At 41.5% G+C, this 19,402-nt stretch overlaps 2 protein-coding genes across 14 annotated transcripts in view; both read right to left on the bottom strand.

Moving 5' to 3' along the window:
* LOC118431389 (hemicentin-2-like) overlaps window positions 1-1,467 on the bottom strand; it is a 99,591-nt gene extending 98,124 nt beyond the window's left edge. The window contains exon 1 of the mRNA XM_035842574.1: window positions 975-1,467. The gene's annotated coding sequence lies outside the window, so the exon portion shown is untranslated. The remainder of the gene's footprint in view (window positions 1-974) is intronic.
* A 2,566-nt stretch (window positions 1,468-4,033) lies between these two features.
* Window positions 4,034-19,402, bottom strand: part of LOC118431387 (nectin-4-like) — a 129,001-nt gene continuing 113,632 nt past the window's right edge. For 12 of the 13 annotated variants that reach the window (XM_035842560.1, XM_035842558.1, XM_035842557.1 and 9 more), the window contains one exon: window positions 4,034-6,296. In XM_035842560.1, coding sequence (XP_035698453.1) covers window positions 5,937-6,296 — 360 coding nt within the window. In that variant the 3' untranslated portion in view covers window positions 4,034-5,936. The remainder of the gene's footprint in view (window positions 6,297-19,402) is intronic. The other variant, XM_035842571.1, reaches the window with a different exon arrangement.

The raw sequence follows: 19,402 nt of genomic DNA, 5'->3' as shown, positions 1-19,402 counted from the left end.
AGGATTGAATTAAAATGTAAATGTTCGCAATCCCACCCACCCCCTTTTGAAATCCCTTTACTTAAACTCACTGTAATATACTGTAAATACAGAAACTTTCGCAGTGGTTCAATGTTCGCGGTTTTCGCGCTGGCCGCTTCACCGCGAACTTCAAACCACCGCAAACATTTTTCCATCGCAATAAGAGACTACAATGCATGGTGCTACCACGAACTTAAAACCACCGCAAAAAATTCACGCCACCTTGAAATTAAATCCCAGCGAACTTAAACGCATTTACAGTATCTGTTCGTCCCTAAATCCTGTCTGCGCCCCTTCTGACTTGATCAAGAGTCACAGCTGTTGGTTCTGAAGGTTTGCCACCCACGTTTAATTAAGGTATCGCTTCGTTATGTTATGATATGTAAATGTACAGGTTTTTGCAAAGCCAAAGAGACTCACTGCCATATGGCATGAACTAGTAATTAAAGTCATATGGCAGCGGCATAGACAATGTAAATTAACTTAATCTAAATACCTATTTTAGTATTATGTACACGTCACTGGATGCAAGCAAAAGAATTCTTGAACGGTAAATGAAAGAAACACTTAAGGGTAAACTGTCTAGCAACAGTGAGAACAAAGGAGGGAGTGTTCTTTCGATGTGCGAGACTGTCAAATTTTCCCCTCCTTTTGTCACTTTGTGGTACTGGCCGGCGCTAACTGATAACACACCTTAACAAGTACTCTGCGTGCAGCCCTTGATCAAATTGAAGTTGACACGACGCACTTTTCCCAACAGCCCCATGGGAAGAGTGGAACAGCGCTGCTCACGCAAATGGCTTTGATTTTTAGCGACGAAACGCTTCTTCCGTGCGGCGCAAAAAGGCTGCTAATATTACTCAGCCATCGGAGATCACAACCTTTAGAGAGGTTTCCTCTTTCCTTAGACTTTGATCTATCGTCTGAAGTACTAAGCTAGGTTGTTAGCCTACCTCCGGAAGCCGTTCTCTCTCGGATTGCCCGGCGTTTTCTGCGAGTGGTTCGGGTCAAAAGGTCGGCCCCCTATCCTCCGTAGAACGCTGACCTATAGGATGGATCTGTACAAGCCCTCCTACTCTCAGCATGCCCCGGTACTGACAGATTCGTGAACTCCAGGGGAATAAAGGTTCCATTTAGCAGCCTGCTTCATCCCAGGAGTTTCCAAGCGGGTAAACTAATGTCTATTGTGGCGGGTGGATTTATAACATGCGTCACCCCGCATGGCATCTCTTACAAGAGTTGGTACGCGGCATGTATCCTGGTTGTATACGCAGACGTGAGAAGACTGCACCAGCACCGGAATTCCCCCCACAGAAGCTTCTTTCTCCCGGCAAATGTGCAGGAGTCGCGAGGTGAATAAACACCCTGGGAGCGCTAGATCCGGCAAGTGTACATCTCCGTGGCCGTCATGTTTGTCACATGCCCGCTCACTGCACCCACGCTGGTATTTATCACCGCTGCTGACGTTAGGTGTTTCTAATGGAACAGTCCATTGCTAACCCCAGGGGGGAGATTGGTTCTCAAGGATGTACGGAGGAGTATTTGCAGGGTAAACATAAAGTTGCGTCTGGAAAAGCTGCTTGTAATCCTGGCTCAAAACGTCAGTTTTTGTATGAACTAACTATCAAGCTTCCTTTAGACCTACACAGGGGTTCAAACAACGGCCAGTACGCTTCATGATTCTGTGCGATGCGCCCAAATCAGTATTTTGTTAATAGCAAACAATTTCTGAAGGAAAATCTTTTTAGAACTCAAAGCATGCATCCTTTGGCATAGACGTGATGAAAATAAAACCCCAAATTACCAGAAATCCTTGAATTCTTCTTTAACCTTACGTATCAAGTGGTACGCTGTCTCTTGCAGTTCCGGTTTTATTTAGAGATTTATTGTAAATACGTATTTTGCTGTCTCTTTCCTCCAAGGTGATTCTAAATCACTTGATCATTTTTGTGCATACCTCCGTCTCTTGGGATGAGATCGGCCATCTTTACGGCATAATTACCGGCGTCTACGTTCATCTTAAGCGACTAACAAGCTTTTATTTGTCACTGTATATACAAATTGATGTGATTTTTAAATCCGACAAACAAGAAACGTATCTCATGATAAACGAGAATGTCTGTAGGTCTCCTGGGAGAAGCTGTGCGCTATTTTTGCGTGATTGTGGCCATTCATACTGTCCAAGGTGCTGAAACTCCGACTATGATTGCGTGAGGGTTGTTCCATTATGCATCGCCAAGAGATTAAGCGAGCTTTATAAACCATTTACAGCCGGGGTGGTGTACGTACGGTCTACCTTATACCGCCGTCTCCGTGGCTTACTGAATGTAACTGAGATACCGGAGCGATCAACCGCAATCTTCGTACATTAATGGAAATCAAATGCCATGAAATTACACTTAATCGGCAGATGTTGCAATGGCGAGGACGAGAATTAGGAAATGCTAACGTTTAGACGTCATTTAGAAGATGAAATATTGAATTAATTTGTACCAAAGCTTTTTAGTGATTGCCGCCTATTTACTTATGATATTTTCACCTTTTTTTTTACAAAAAAAATGGACGTGAACACCTACCTGTGATGTCACTCTGAGTGGCAACCTGTAAAACCTGCCACACCAGACCATTACACGAGAGATCAATCTGATCCCGGCAGGAAAATGGACGAGTGATTCTGTTATGCCCAGAGTACTGATAAAATCCAAGATGGCGGCTCATGCTCGTTACGTCGTCTGCGGGGACATGGAATGTGCCCTTGAGCGTTAGCCCTTCGCGTGAGGGTACACAAGGACAAGCACCGTCCATAACGTCCCATGACGTACCAATTGGGGTGAGTTTAAAAAGATACATATCTTTAGCATCATTTTCTGATGGAGAATAGTTATCTATATCATTAATTTTCTTTTTATTGATTTTCTGTTAATGGTTTAGTAACTAGTCAGTAAAATAGAATGTATGATTGAAAAACTTTCCATAACTCTTTATCTAATTTCCTTTTTATGACGGGATACCGATATAGATTTGAAGTATACTACTTAGCATCAAAGTGGGAAACGTTGATTATGAAAAATCAAATTCATGTTCCACGTTTAAAGATTTTTCCAACACTTAAATCTTCCTGATTTATTCATTAAAAACTATATATGGTAACCATGGGTTTGGATTACTAAGTACTTTAATACGGAAGCTTCCAGGGAACGCAACTTTTTAGTTCCTATTCAATGCATTGCTTCCCTCCTCCAGAATATAACTACAGACCCTGCACCTCAACTTGACTTCTACGAAATTACATTTCTTATCACGATTCGTCGCGCGGCTAAAGCCTATGTTCAACAGGCTAAACGGCGTGCTTTAATTATTAACTGGCATCTCCCGTTCATCTCTGGCACCCCGCCTCCTGGATACGGCAGGATCTGTTCCTTGATTTGTGTCGACATAATTTACAGGGCCGTTAGAGAACCACCTGAACCGTATATTTCTAATGGCTCCTTCATTTCTAGATTATCGCGCGATTGTGCAGAATTTACGCGATGATCAGTATGCAAAGGAGAGGGTTTAAGTCGCAAAAGGTTTTTCCTCCCAGCCAGAAAATTGTATTTCGGTGCCAACTCCTCCCTAATGATCGCCAGTTATGACCGCATAATTCATACGAACTTGCCAGCAGGAACATAAAGTTTTCATGTAGGCGTAATTATGGTTTGTAATGGAATTCCGTCCCACTGACGGCACCATCATCTACATCAGGATCATAAATTTCTCTTCTTCAGAAAATTACAAGCTGCAACCATTAGTTTCGGAACGACCTCATGAATGGTTATTAAAATGGGAGCAATATTTTACGACGAAACAAATGCCCGATGAAAAGCTTCACAGATATACCGATAAAGCAAAACTCGCAACTATTTTCTACACCCCTCTTTTACGTTATTGTAGGTGGTGTAACTCGCAACAATTTTCAATACATCTCTACTACGTTATTGCAGGTGATGTCGTAAGAAAAGGCAGATTCTGCAATTGCGCCATGATTTTTTTATTTCCACAAAACCAATTAACTGGGTCTTTTACTTGCTACAAAGTATCACTGGCGTATGTCAGAGATAGAGTAGCTGTAGATTTGGTACCCGCTTAGTTGGATTCCCCCATCATTACAAGAGTAGTTTATGACACTGCGTAGCGTATAACGACAGTCAGCCCATCTCGCGGCATTAAATTTGGCAGGTCCCAATTACGGCAACCTGTCATGAAAATATTTACGTGAATCCGTACAAAACCAATATTGCACCATGTAGTGTTGTTGGTTTGTTCACAACTACAGTCACAGTAGTACTAGCTAGGTAAAACAGACCGGAATTACTGCGATCACTATGTCTTCATCAAGCAATACCTATATCGGTTCACAGACCATTGCTAGAGCACATTACGAGGAAAGGCATTATCAACTGCCCTGTCCGTGTTTCGACCTTTCCTGAAACCCGCACGGTACAAGATGCGTTGCATATATATTTATACACTGATATCGCCCGTCGGTTTCCATAGAAACCGGTCAGATTAATTTCACGCGAGGGTGAAAGGTCAAGTTTCCAGCAGGGCATAACGCATACAAATGACCCTTATCTTGTCTACGAACAGTGAGCAGAACATTGTTTCGTAGGTGATATATACGTCGAATTCGGTGCCAAATCATCTGCAGTCGGTCTGATTTGGCTTACAACACTCTGAGTCTTTTTATGGAAAACTGTTGATGGAAATTCGATCGGATGTGGAAGTAATGAAGACTGGGCCAGCCAGTAGGAAATCAGCCATCAGCCTGGTAGTGTCCCCTGTTCGTCCTGGGGTGGGGCAGCTTCTCGTCAGGATCGATGACTCAATGAACAGTTCATGTATGTATGGCACTATAAAACGGTCACAGGAAGGGCGATATCGTGGACATTCCGACCAATCCCTGTACAGATAACGCTTATTTATCATTTTCCGCACTTCGGCATACAATTAAGCTGCAGAGTAAAAAAAAAAAACACGGCGCAATTATTAAAAAAAAGGCAAGGAATGTAGATCCTGGAAAAAGCACACCGAATGAAGGAGACAAAGTTTGAATTGCACAAATGACGTAATAATAATTCTTCCAAGTCACATGTAGGTCCGTTCTATACATGTATGTATATTTATATATATATTCAATTTCTACATGTACAGTTGTCCGATGTGGGTAGAATAGTTTCCCGTCCGGATGATTTTCCGAGTTAGTATCTCGATCTCCTCGCACGAGCGACAGAGCACCACGGATGTCCACGCGTCCTCCAGAGGAAGCTCACCCTTCTGCGCATGATCAGGCCTCCAGGGGCATGATGGGAATTATCCATTCAGGGAACTATCGGCTTACCAAGCTCATTTTCTTTGCCTCATCCTTCGCTGGCATTGCTTCTATCCAGGATTATGGAAAGTATTTAGGAATTTACAAGCTTTCCCCGACTCCAAATCGATCGATTCCTCTGGCTTTTCTTCCATCTGGCGTATTCTATTTGTTTCGATGCTTTTGGAGGTCATTTGTTTTTTGTTTACGTCCGAATCAGTTTTGATGGTGTGAAGATGTGAAAAGATTCTTTTCTTCTGGACATGACCTTTTAAGTCTTGAATCACAGTGCAGTAATGCAGCATCATTGAGTTGCTATATTACAGTAGGAAATGGTTTATCTTTGCCAGTCAGCCGATGGAGAGACGATATCTTGATAGACATCAGCTGACTTTGCCAGAATCGATCTGTACTGGGTTTGCATCAGTCATTTTTGACACGAAAATCACCCATGCATGCCGCAAATATTGAAACATCGTCCCGACAGGGGGAAGAAGGATCCAGATATTGTCCAAGATAGCAACAGAGTGTGGTCCGCTTCCGGTCATTATTACCCTGGGTGAGGTCAAAAGCTTTCGCAACGGGACAGTCTCCTTTCGGAGGACGACGCGGCCGCACCCTCATTTACATATTCCGTTCCGTTCTCCGGACTTCCCCAGTAGTCGGAGGTGCTCTCGGAGCCGGAAATGTCGTCATGGTGGTGGTGGTGGTGGTGATGTTGGTGGTATTCCTCGTGGACGTGCTGGTGACATTCCACCGCGCTGGCCTGTCCGTAACAGCCCCGGTCCGTCGACGGGGACAACCCTGAATCGTAGCACGGCCGCTCGGTGGTGGTGCTCGGCTGGCAACACTCCCCCGACTCGCTAGGGGGGCACAAATCGCACCACGTCGGACTGCTGCGTCTAATCCCTCCCTGCACGTTTTCCTGAAAATATAGCGTAGAAATATAGACATTAGTCGACATCATTTACACAAGGATCGATATTGAATGATTTTCTTGTGTTTTGGCCATTTTCCACAGTTTACCTAGCAGTCCTTGGCATTGTGCCACTACTTCCCTCGGGCCGAAAAATCCCCACACAATCACAATGCCAAATATATATCAGGAGCTCGCAAATGACAAATGTACATATACTGAGCGTTCATATTAGTTGCTAAATTTCATTATGAAGAGGGACTTAAATTTGAATTGCCAACACGAAAGAAAATTAAAGACCGCACAGCAGCGAATTTGTCAAGCTTAAAGGACTAAATAAAATCAAGATCTTGGAAAGAGAATCGTACTTTGTGAGGGTAGTGAAAGAATGAATACAGATAAGAGTTTTTCAACCATCCCTAATTAGAGACGGGGGGCACCATGGGTTATTTCGCACATTTCATTCACTTCTAGGCTCACGCGTTCACCATCTACAACACGTCAATGTATGTTCCACTAATTTCTGGAGCTGTGTTGTCTTAATCTTTGTCTTTGTGTTGGCAATTACTTAAAACAGAATTTCATTCAAAAAGATATCTGTAAGTGATAGATTAAAAGTAACATGTAAACAATGACAGAAAATAATAACAAGGTTTATGTAATATAAAAGACAGAAAAACTTCGACTAACATTAGACAATGATTGCAATATTTCAATCATTTCATATATATACTAACCTAAAAGCATGAACCAAAATTAGAAGTAAGTAAATATTGAACCTGCAATATCAAGACAGACAGGCTTTAGTTCAGGTTTAAGAAAACGGCACCTAAGTGTGGCTAGGGTTCGGGCTTGACTATATTTTTAAATCCTAATCTAATCTAACAGTGTGTAAAATGCTGGGTATGTTTTTATATTGATTTTCCCCCGACCTAATAAAAAACTCACAATCCGGCGCGGAGGGACGCTACCGCGGAAACAGGAACCCCAAACCTACGTCAGTAGACAGATAACAGTGTCAACTAGATAGTGTCGTCTGACAGGAATATTTCATACGCATCTCACGTCTACTTTGTTTTCAATTTTGGCAGATGTCAATTTTTAGGTTGTTTTCACACACTAGTTTTGTTTTGAACCTGGAAAAGTTAAGCGTATAATTTATTCAATATTTATGTGGCTGTGATTATGCATATGTATATACATACCACTTCATTCTTTATTTGCTTCTGGACAGTCAAGATATCACAAACAAACTTCAATAAGCTTAATAAGGTAAGGGTAGTTCCATCGACTTTTTAAAGCCTTAAAGCCAGGGGGTTGATGGGCACGGTATTAGAAGTCACCTTCCATCGCCATTACCTAAGATAAAGCAACATTAGGTACACATTCTTACACCCATTCTTAGAGTGAGGAATATCGTACAGAGTGCCTTTCACAAGTGCACAAGATTGGTATCTTGTCAGGGAACTTGATTCGAGAATTTTTGGCTGAATATGGGCAAAATACCCTAACCGCCACCACAACAATTCGATCTAGTTCCAGGTTTAACCATTCAACATGGCGGACAATGTATACGTCATAATCACGTAAGTGCAAATGATATACAGAGCTATAAATTGGAGCGTGCTTGCTTGGTGTCTAAGGGAGGTGGTTTCATTGGTGGTTTCTCGTGAAATCTCGAATTTTATGGGGCTGGCTACCTCATTCAAGAAGGACCCACATTATGTGCCTGGTTACCTTATTCAAGAAGACCTACTCTGGAGATTGGTATTTTTGAGAAGCTTTGCGAGGAAATCCACTTAGTAAGCCTAGGAGCATGAGCAAAACAATGATACAATTCATTCTTTCACCGCTAACATTGCAGTTTGAATAATTGACAATAACAGTTGCCTGCATTCTATTTGGACGCTATCCACATATTTATAGGAATCCCAAAAAGCACTATAAATTTCCTGTGAACATTAGGCTGGGATGTGTGGAATGAGAACATTTGTATTTCTGAACGCGAACACCACTAAAACATGTAATAGACCCAGTGGGATATAGCATTGAAAGCCGAGAAGTAATTCAGGCAAGCCGATCGCTTTTTATGATGCATTGAAGCAATAAATATGAGATGTTCGCATATATCCTACAGATAGCTGTAGTCAACTGCAAATAGTGCAATTTCGCTACACATCATTCACGGTTGTTTTGCATTGTTCATACCATCTTAACATAACAGCTTTTCTTACAACGATAGATTGTGCCATGTTATTGGGGAATTTGTACATGCAGTCATAAGACCATTCTATTCATTTTTCCTTACATTGTTTACACTACATGAATATGAATCAATGTACTCTCAATGCCATCTTAGAACTTTGTCTAGAAAATTGCAGAGGCATTTTTCTCATTGCATTTTCTTCGCCTGCTTTTCTGGAGCACCTTTACATTTCTTCATGTTTACATTAGGCTGACAAAAGTCACCTTTCGTCTAACCTCTAACGAATTGATGCGTCAGAAGAGACAAACGGTCCGCTCCGTGCAGATAACGGGCTGCCAGTCCCCACAGGGAAAACTTGCCCTTTTTATGGATGGAAACTCCCTTCAGAAAACGACCCCATTATATCACAACCATCAGTCTTCTTCATCCCACCCAATAAGGAATTACACGGCGCTAAAACGCGGCGGCATGGTAACAAAGTTTACCGGGGGTTCTGGGGTCACGCCGACAAAATGAGTTCGTCCAACGGGTCAATTGAAACAAGTGCGTTATGAGAAGCTTTTGAAATCACGTGGGGCGCGATAGACTAGAACGAGATAAGTACTGATCACAAACTTTTGGCAACTGTTTCCCTCTGGAGATTAGCAGTTGTGACAGAAATGAATGCTGAGATTTGCAAAATTTATCGTTGAAAATGCTAGGCTATGTTTCACGAAGTTGAGATATTTCGATAACGTAGTTGTGGTGGAAGCAACATAGTGATGTTCTCTGCGATCGTTTTCTAGCACGGAATTCCGCCTAATACTTTGCATTTGGCACAAATTTAAATTGCCCTTATTTGACATCTGTGAAGCACTCTGGAGTATATTGACCTCACTTTGATGACATAGAAGTTATACAACGCTGGACCTTAGAAATATAACCTCATTGCTAATAATATAAAGTTTAGTACATGACTCGATGAGAAGAACTCATAAATCTATAAATGAGTAATCGTGGCATACTTCATTTAGTATTGTTTTTTGGGATAGTACCATGTATTTGTGAGCTTACATGTTGCTGGTGCCGCTGAATACACATGCTGAATAAATTTAGAACGCCTGGAACTATAGACGAATTGATGACGGTGTGGATAGGCGTGGAGCCAAAACACTTCTCCGTCAGATTTTTGCTCCATGGAATGAACTTAGGGTCAGGGTAGGCCCAGGGTTAGAGTTGGGGTCGACTTAGGACTAGGATTATCCTCTACAACGAGACTCTTCTCTAAATAGGCTCATACTGCTTGTAAATTACCACGCCCTACTAATGTGCAGAACAGTTCTCCTCTCATGTATACAAGAACGCCCCTGGTTGTGTTTTGGGTAAATATTCAGCAGGGGTAGAGTTTGGCTTGACATTGGCTGATTATTTTGATGGCCAAATGAACAAAAATGACGTCATGGCCAGCATGATAAGAGTACAGAGATATGCCTTAACCACCGAGTGCACTCAGTGGCTGGGGTATAAGAGAATACTAGTATTCTACTTATTCTGGAAATATTGATGAAAAGTGACAGCAACATAGTTAACTTATGGCTGTCGTAATTGTATTTTGATGCTACCTACGTACATTGCAAGCGTGTACGTTTTGCATTCAGAAGCAAAACGTGTATCAAACCAGCATGTTGAGGCCCTTAAAGGCACATAGGAATAGCACATAGAAATACTCCATACAAATGTCAAATAAGAACTAGAAGATTTTACTGCCGCTTTTTAAACCAATTTACAGGCGTTTTACAACCAAAAAACCGCCTAACTCATAGTGCTTTGATACTTTCATCCAACCATAAGCACTTGAGTAAGGAGAACTTGTAAAGCTTGAATAATCCAACCATTTGGCACTACATGCCTTTCCTGCAGTGGCACGCCGGAGGATGCCCTTGCCATAACTTACCTGCTTTTTCTGTCAGGCAGTTGGCACAAGTTTCCAGCTGATCTACGACAGTTCAAAACTCTGTGATGATCTTTCTTTATCTCCCAACCATAACAAGTATACTAAAGGAAGTCAATTTATTACAAGACTGTTTTTACAATACGTTGGCAGCGAACTTTATGACTTGATGTCAAAACTGCATCTCCGAAGAGATTCGGATGTCTCTCAGTTGGCGCGGAATAGGGGTAGACTGTATCAGAATCTCTCGACGGAAAACCCGTTTTATGACAACCTTGTGCCGTTATATGTACCTATGTTTAGGTCGGATTCAAAGATGGACGATGTCTGATCCCTAAATTTGAAAGCCTTCCTTTGAAATGTCTCCCCGAGGAAAGGCTGGATCCCAACATGTTTATGATGGTATTACTGCAGGAAATGGAGGTAGTTTGAGCGCAGGAAGTTGACTATCGAGAGGATACAGGAAACCTTTTTACCCCACCCGCACATGGCCGGCTGGGGAATACACAAACATCAGCTACATGCGCTGGTGTAAGGTTAACAACCATGGGATTGTTTCACCAAGCTTTGTAATAAAACGCAGGAAAACGTATACTATGAAATATGATATAAGAAACTGATGTTCTCAATTAATCAGTAACAATAAGAGATAGATAGGTGAAAGCATGGAGAATAGAAACAAACGGTTATATGTATAAATCTATGTAAACTGCATAAGAATAGAGACGAAATCAAAGAGTTGTCACATGGCAGTGTGCCACTGTCATAAAAGAAATACAACTTAATCAGAAGTTGCACAACTACTAGGTTCAAGAAATTCTGAACAAGATCACAGACGTTTCAGAGTTAGATATACATGATATAAACGAAAATCACAGGCAATAGATAAAAGTCATGTATAATCCATGTAGCAGAAATGAGTTGTTGTATTACAGTCTTTGGTCGCTTAACACGTTTGTTTAGTAATACGTTTCATTGAATTCGTTCCTTCATTCATTGAACGAGGAAATACTAATAGTACTATCTTATACAACATGCGACATTTTAGGGTAATTGTACAGAAAATATTGGCCTTTGATAGTCTTCAACTTAGTATATAGAAGGAGAAAACGTAGTCTGTATCCTGTTTGTATTCCAGGCCTTCTCTCATTTATACGCTCGCATTTTGAGTAATCCGTTCGTGTTGGTTCATCGTTGTAACGATGAACCAACACGTATCGACAAAAGGAGAGCAACACTCTTTCCAATTCTGCGAGGGTTGTACCATAGAATTGGGGGGGGGGGGCTTTGCATGAACCTTGGCAAAGGCCAAGAGTAGGTCATTTTGATTTACCTGATAAGTCATAACTTGTCGCATTCACAGTTCCTAGCATCACATGGATAGCCTTTCCTTTAAAACTTTATATCATTGTGTTGGTGTTGTTGTTTCTGGCCATTTTCATGCCTCCGGCAGCAAGCTCCCAGGATTCTAATGGTATACGGAGGAGGAGGCACAAGCCCCTCGCCCAATGATGTTAAAAGTCCGAATACGTCCTGATGTGAGCAAGAGTATAGTGTCACAAGCACAGTTAATCTTTACTTTTCTAGAAAAGGGCAGATTGAACCATTTTCTCCACGTTATTGATGATAAGACAGGACAAAGATGGAAGAGCAGAAAGAAGCTTGAAGACAGGGTAGGCAGGTTCTGCATGATAATCGAGTAAGAGCAAATCGACTTTGGAGGTATCGAGGTCCCTAAAGTAATTACTGAACAATTGATCCATTATAAATCACGTTAAACAAATCCAATTTGGAAATCAATCCCCAATCACATACACACTTCCACGGGGCTTGGTGTGTTGAACTGTGTTTACTACCCCAGATGTAAATAATGCACTTCAACGGTTAGCAGACTATAAGGTGTTTCAAATAATATTTTAGTCTTGATATTAGCGATTCTAATCAGCTAACAGACTGTTAGACGTCTTTTTAAAATTCATTTTGCTCTTAATATCAGTGGTTCAAATACTAAAAAAGATAAATGACGAATAGAAGTTTATCTAAGATTACGATTAGACTAAATACAACATCGTGGTTTGCTTACTTGTCCTTTGCCGACCAATGCAACACAATGTTGTGTCAGAAAATAAGGTAAGGTTAGTCAATAAACTAACTCACTCTGAGAAAGGAAATGACGTTCTAAGAATGACAATGTTCCACGTTCCTTTAGAATTCAGAGAAGCTCAGCTTCCTATCGATTGCTGTATGTTTTCCGAGCCGAATATAGCTCTCAGGGTAATTCTGAGGGACCTTAGGTCACGAATTGTTTGAAAGAAATGAAATCTCTGTAATTTGAAAGTTTATACCAAAACGACATGACCTTAACGAGTAGGTGCATTCAGTTGATTAACGATGCAGTTATTTTTGGATATTATAAGAAAAATTACGACAAAGTCCTTAGGGAACGCTCCTGGCGGCGGCAGTGTCGCGGACCAGAGATATTCTAAACCTGCACTTGGCAGCGTCACATCCCCCGTCGCCTACAAATCACCACCGCCGGCCTCGTTTGCCAATAGCGATGCGGATAAGGGATTATCCTGCCAGGGCCATCCATTAATTTCAGGATTTATTTCAGCTTAGGCCGGACCTGTTGACTAAAGGGGAGGCTGACTTTCAATTTCGTGTCTGTAATTCATCATTGTGGCTTCAGGACCATATGACCTCCTGATTGCTCGGAGGCCCTGTCTGGGTCGGTGGGGAGAAATTACGATGTCGACCTGGGTCGTCTGAGTTGATGGTCCGAAGGGGCAAAGCTAGCGGTATCAGAGGTGGTAGGGTCGTGTGCGGGGCCCTGGACTCGGAGCAAAACGTCCACTACACGTCAGAACACAAAGTGAGCTGACTGTGATTAAACACCACGGTGGGAAGATCAATGCCAAGGCCAATGAGGACCACCCGATGAAAAATTCAACGTGTTCTTCTTCGACACGGAAATGGATGGAATGGAAAGCTCGTCATTGGAAATACAGATTGCTTTGGTGCAAGGGGAGACCTTTAAAGCATTTAGCGGGCAGTCACAATCGTGTAAACATGACTGGCTACTTAGTGATTTCTTTCTTAGCTTCTATTGTCTATCATTGTAGATGCTGCTATTGTTGGCATTCGAACCAGCAGATTCCCTTGCTATTTCTGTAGCTAGACCTTAGACCTTAGAAGAAGGGGGATGTAGACTCTAGCATCTGGCCCCTTTGCAGGTTTAAGATTAACAATAACTTGCCTAAAACTTAAATACCATTACATCTTTTGTCTCTCTGCACGATTACTCGCTACCCTGCACTACTGGCCTATAGCAAATCTTTTCCAAAACACTGTGATTTGACGGCTATCATAGACTAGCCATTGCTCTGTTTCCGTTCCCCCACAGGCCCCTTCATATTCACAGCTTGGTGCTCCAATCTCCTTATCAAGACAAGTAGGCCACAGGACCACACAAATCTGCCCGAACGACAGACCGCAGTGTTCACATCGATGTTAGCACGCGAGAAATGCATAAAGACGTCTATAACTCTTTCAGCCGTGTCAACATACAGGTGAAGTACGTGCACAAGTCACCCAACTAGCCACCCATCAAACATTTAAGTACGACATTTCTACGGCGTTGATATGTAATGTCCTTTTTTATACTGTGAGACAAATGAAATATTACTCAAGTTGTGACTCAAGTATACGTACTTATGAGAAACGAATTAAGAAATCGAAAACACTATTTCCTATTAAAGACACATCTTTATGATTTTGAGTTGTTAGTGTTTGACTTATTTTGAGTGAATCAGATAAGTACGATTATTTACGTTTCATGTTACATGTATATGATTATTGTTAGTTTGTTGATTGATTTGTTGCAGGGCTCCCATGTACATCAGCTGTTGACAACTGAAGGGGCCATCCTACAAAATTTATACATAAAATAAAAAAAAGTATCGATCCAAGATAGCAATCGATAGAAATATATGACATGACAAGCGACATTCATTTCAAATCCGCCTTTCGTACACAACAGTGATGGTTCTGGTAATTAATTTTTGCTGCCATAGGGCGTGTTTCCTTTTACATCAAATCAATGCACTTCACAAAGTACACCAGTGGTGCTAATCAATTTAAGATGAGCGGGATTAAAAGTAATACTATAGTATACTTCGTTACAGAATACTAAGATAATGCTTAAGATTAAGTGTGAAGTAAAACATCCAGTGTCCTATAGCATATAAAAAACAGTAACCTGCGACGTCACACAAAACTACTTTGGCATCCCTTCTGAAAAGCCAAAAGTCGTTTGAGTCTGCCTTGTAGCAACAGCTAATCCAGCAGTCAAAAGGGAAATTATAACTTCGTTCTCAAAGGATGAAGGTGAGATTCGCGAAGGAGGAGATCTGAAGACTTTAGCATAAATGATGAATGGATCGATGGCATTACCGTGACGAATACGTGGCAAAAAGGATTATCTTCTTCACCATTAACCCTGAGTAAAAGTTTATGGCTCCTCGTTACAGACCCTGTGTGAGAACTGTAAAGCCGCCCAGCTGTGCACACTATCAGGCTGTAAACCTGATTTTGGAAATCATCTCTTTATAGAGTTGTTTCCTGCTACTCAATGTCATTTACTAATATACATTTATGGGCGACAGAATTTGCTATTGGTGCATTACCAGCTATGTCCTACCAGCAATTGTCTTAAAAGAGGGTTTCATTGCTACATCACGTTGGTGGATGGATTGTCATTATCGACAGACCATTTTGCCGATGCTAACACCTTAACGTTTCAAAGTGAATTTGCTAAAGTTCTGTACCCATTGTTTTCTTGCAACACGATTGGCAATATAAAAAACATTCTATGTTGGATTCAAGAAAACAAGAAATGATGTTGAGAAAATTATATAAAAAGACACGCGGTGGCAACTTCAATATATGGATGTGCAAAAGATGCTAAGCCCAAGGTTTCTTTGAAATAAGTAAATCCGTAGATCGCAAAATAAACCGGACAACCTATGCTAACAAAGTGAAAGAAGATGTGAAAGAGCAAAAATGTACAATCTATTGTTCGGTATATCATACTCTGCGTGTTCAGTCATTTGTTTAACCTTCCTGACCACTTAGATTTCATAATGAAAGCAACTTGTTTTGGACATTTTTTATCAGCAAACTCACAGTTTTGGGGTTCCCAGAGGATTTCATCCATATAGTCAAATCAATATGGCCTACAGAGATGAGCACAGGATTGTATGATGTTGTTATTGAACTGAGATAAAAACCGCATGTTTTCATTTACACTTGACTTCCATGAATGTCACTCATCTCTTGGAATCTAGTGTGGGTTTTGGGCTCGCGGCAGGCCGTCTTTTGGGCGGGAAAGTCTGGCATAGCAACGAGGATTTTACCCTAGTAACGTGGCCACCGTGTACGTCCCTTGACGACCCCACAGGCATATGGTCCGAAAGACGCTGATTACAATCGACACATCTCTGCCGGAAGGATCGTAAGATCAGGCTCTGTAACATTTAGCTCTACCAAAGTTTTATTGCTATGATATTGTTTTAGGGCGTGTGCATGGGTACGTCGAATTCACGATGCTCTGTAATTTTGAATTTGCAGCTGTCGCCATATGTTGCTCTTTAGCAGAAAGAAACAATCCCTCAAATTTTTTAAAAACATTTGGATATCAGTAAAGACTCGATTGCTTTTGTGGCATGTAAAAACCGCTATAGAATGAACTTACAGCTGAAAGTTAAAAGAAGTACTAGAAGTGGATAGGCTTTGAATGTGGTGCGTAAGGACCTATCGACCCTTCTGGTACAAGGGTCTGTCTTCACGGTAGAGGCACACACTCAACAAATAGAAATGGATGATATCGGTCTTTTTGCCAAGATTTCCACGGCGATAGGGATTATCTTTATTGGGATCAAATGCATTATTCCACCTTGAATGCTTCACAACACATTTTCATCCCTGCTTCTTTAAAAGTAAAGAGAAGTTGAGCCAGAAGTTGAAGCGTACGTGTATCTACATGTTGAGATTCGACGTGGAGCTACGGACAGGATTATTGCTTGTGATAACGTAAAGAAAGGTATATACCCTGTAAGGCATATATCATCCCGTGATCGGCGTTATGTAACACTCCACTTGTACGGCTATGTTCGGAAACATGTAATGCTTTGGGGAAAATCTTTAGCAGCCACGTATACCATTCGATTAAAGGCGTCCAAGTATGAAAGAATTGTGAGCTTTCTACTTAAGGCTTGTTATTGGACGAGGCCCTTGCAAGCAAATTTTACTGTACACTGACTAGCATTTATTAGTAAATTACATCAGGTATGAATGCTTTTTCCAAGAGATTAGATCATCACTATCGCTACAAGCTCGCACCGACAATACTAGTTATTCAGGGATCACCGATACATGTAAGTGTGTGGACTGAACACGGAAATTTCCATTATCCGTCCTGAATCGGAAGCGTGCCGTGTGCAGAGGGTCAGACGTCGCAGCTGTAGCACTGCCTGCTGTAGTCAGACCAATGACACGGGCGGACGGCCGCCAATGTCTGATCAGAGCTAAAAATCGAAGCTATCCATGCACGTTACCTATAACAGACCACACCGATGTACGTGATGAACACGGATCTTAGCGTCATCAATATCTGACATCTTTAAACCGCCAAAGTAGGGCGGCTTCGAAAAAAACACCCCAACACACAGCATAGTAGTACCATGTTGTGGGCTTATATGATTCCCTATCTTGCTTGACATAATCCTCTGCTCTTGGCAGCTAATATAAGCACCCGTAGATTTCTGTGTTGTAGACTCGATGGGCAAGATAAACAAATATTTGACAAAGAAAGATGGAACAAGTGTATGCTCGTTGTACACCATCGATATAGTGTCACTACGAAAGATTTGTTCATTGTATACACCACATATTCCTTCATTTACAATGCCAGAACTTAGACCTTCATTAGGTCTGCACTGATTAATTCTCAAAAAAGAGTAATGTTCGTAATATTCTTTACTGTTGGCAACGTAATGACTTTGCTCAGGAATTCATGGTATCTCCATGAATTTTTGGAGGATCAATGTTTCGGCCCCGGCAATGTATTGATTCTCGGACCGCATCTCAAAAGTTCTAATTTCAAAAACCCCGATCGTGTTAAGATAAACAGAGTAATTTGCTAAGCAAAATTCATTTCTCGGCTAATAATGTTTCGAATCAATGTTAAGCTTCGCTAAGGTATTGATTCTTGAACCTCTCCTCTGAAAGTTGGTTGTTAAAGATGGGATCATGTTGTGATAAGAATCAGGGTGATACGTCGAGAGGGGTGCTCGATGGGGTGATGTAGTGTGTCCGATGCAAAGGTCTGACCTACCTGTACATGCGGGTCTTCGGACTAATCCTTGTCTAGATTGGACCGTGTTACAAGGGAATTAATCTCAGAGAGCAGTAATTGTTTTTCATCGCCAGCGGGAGCTGCAGAGGTTGAGAAGTAGTTCACTGTGCGACTTCTAAACCTCCATAGACTCGTTTGATCTAACTGACATACGGTCCCTACTGCAGAGGTTGTTGAGAGTTTATATTAGTCCCAGCTTCAACACCAAACTTCTCTTCATACTAAAACTCCTGTTACCTTCAGACTATCGATGGGTTCTAAGTTAGGCGACAAATAAAAGGCAGTAGCATTTATTGTAATAACTGACATGTGGCATGCTGCTTTATTTGAGTAAAGTCAAAAGCTTATCCCTAGGTAAAGGCAAACTTAAGTTTGGATTGTAAGTATATATTCTATCAGCATTCAGGATGAAGGTGAATGCTGTAATTTAAGGACGCCTTATCTGTTTGAAACCCTCCCATATGACCTTCAGATAGCCGTGTACTTGAATCTGCGTATTCTCTGTACCTCAAAACTTGTAATTGGGTATCTTGAAATGTACTGTACAGACACTTCTATATCACATTCGTTTTATTAAGTAGACTGTTGAAACTGTGCGGGATGGAAACTTGGTCGTATTGTCATATTGTGACAGATGTTGTGACTTACTTGACATTATTAACCTCTGCAGAGTAAATGGGGGCAAGGAATACCGTTCTACTGATAAGATACGACAGGCCTTGAAGCGGCAAATCCTTAGTGGCACATGAATTACGGCACCTGTGGCAAAGGGTTTGTGATTTGCAAGCACTGCTGGCGGCTGTGCTAATGTGATACTGTACAGCTCTGAAGGACGTGGGACATTCTAAAGCTTTCTCCAATGTATTACTTGGACACAGATAGAAAACCCGTGGTCTATTACCAGAAATTCTGCCACCGTGAAGCGTTATCGCTTTTAATGTTGTAACGTCACTGTCCTGATTCTGATCCTGTGGGGCAAGTTAATGCCTTACATTTTGTTCGAAACTTCAATCCAGACAGCTATTCGTTAGACACAAACTTTTTATCTCTTCATCTCTCTCAAAGAACCTTGAAGTGGCCACGCGCCTTTCCTTATGTTGATCTTCACTGTAGAGGTGTCGTATACCGTGGCGACAATAGCCCTTTCAAACGGCTCTAAAAGATAAAATACCCACTCCTTCACACATTTACCATTTCAAAGGCAGGGCGGCTGATGTTCAAGTGTATCTGGAAGTGTAACATACAACCACTTGAACTGTCAGCATTGACGCACCAGCAAAAGTTGCTTCAGCTTGGATGATGCAACAGCTGGAAGTGAAGGAGGCAATAAATTTGAGGCGAAGGAGTACCGTATTCTTTTCAACACACAAGCGTATCATGTGCTGCAACTGTAAATGATATCTCCCTAAACTTTCCTCTGCACCATCACAGGGATTTGCTGACATAAGCCCGACGATGGCAGTAGCAAATCAGCATCAGGTCTTCTGGCTTTAAACAGCCAATCTCTGTCAATACTATGTCCAGCATATCCCTTCAGTGCGTAAGGAGAAAAGTACGCTCTTTTT

Source organism: Branchiostoma floridae, chromosome 15 (genome assembly GCF_000003815.2).
Source record: "Branchiostoma floridae strain S238N-H82 chromosome 15, Bfl_VNyyK, whole genome shotgun sequence".
In the NCBI taxonomy this organism is placed as follows: Eukaryota; Metazoa; Chordata; class Leptocardii; order Amphioxiformes; family Branchiostomatidae; genus Branchiostoma; species Branchiostoma floridae.
The sequence above is the reverse complement of the archived record's forward strand: the minus strand, read 5'-3'. Positions and strand labels throughout refer to the sequence as shown.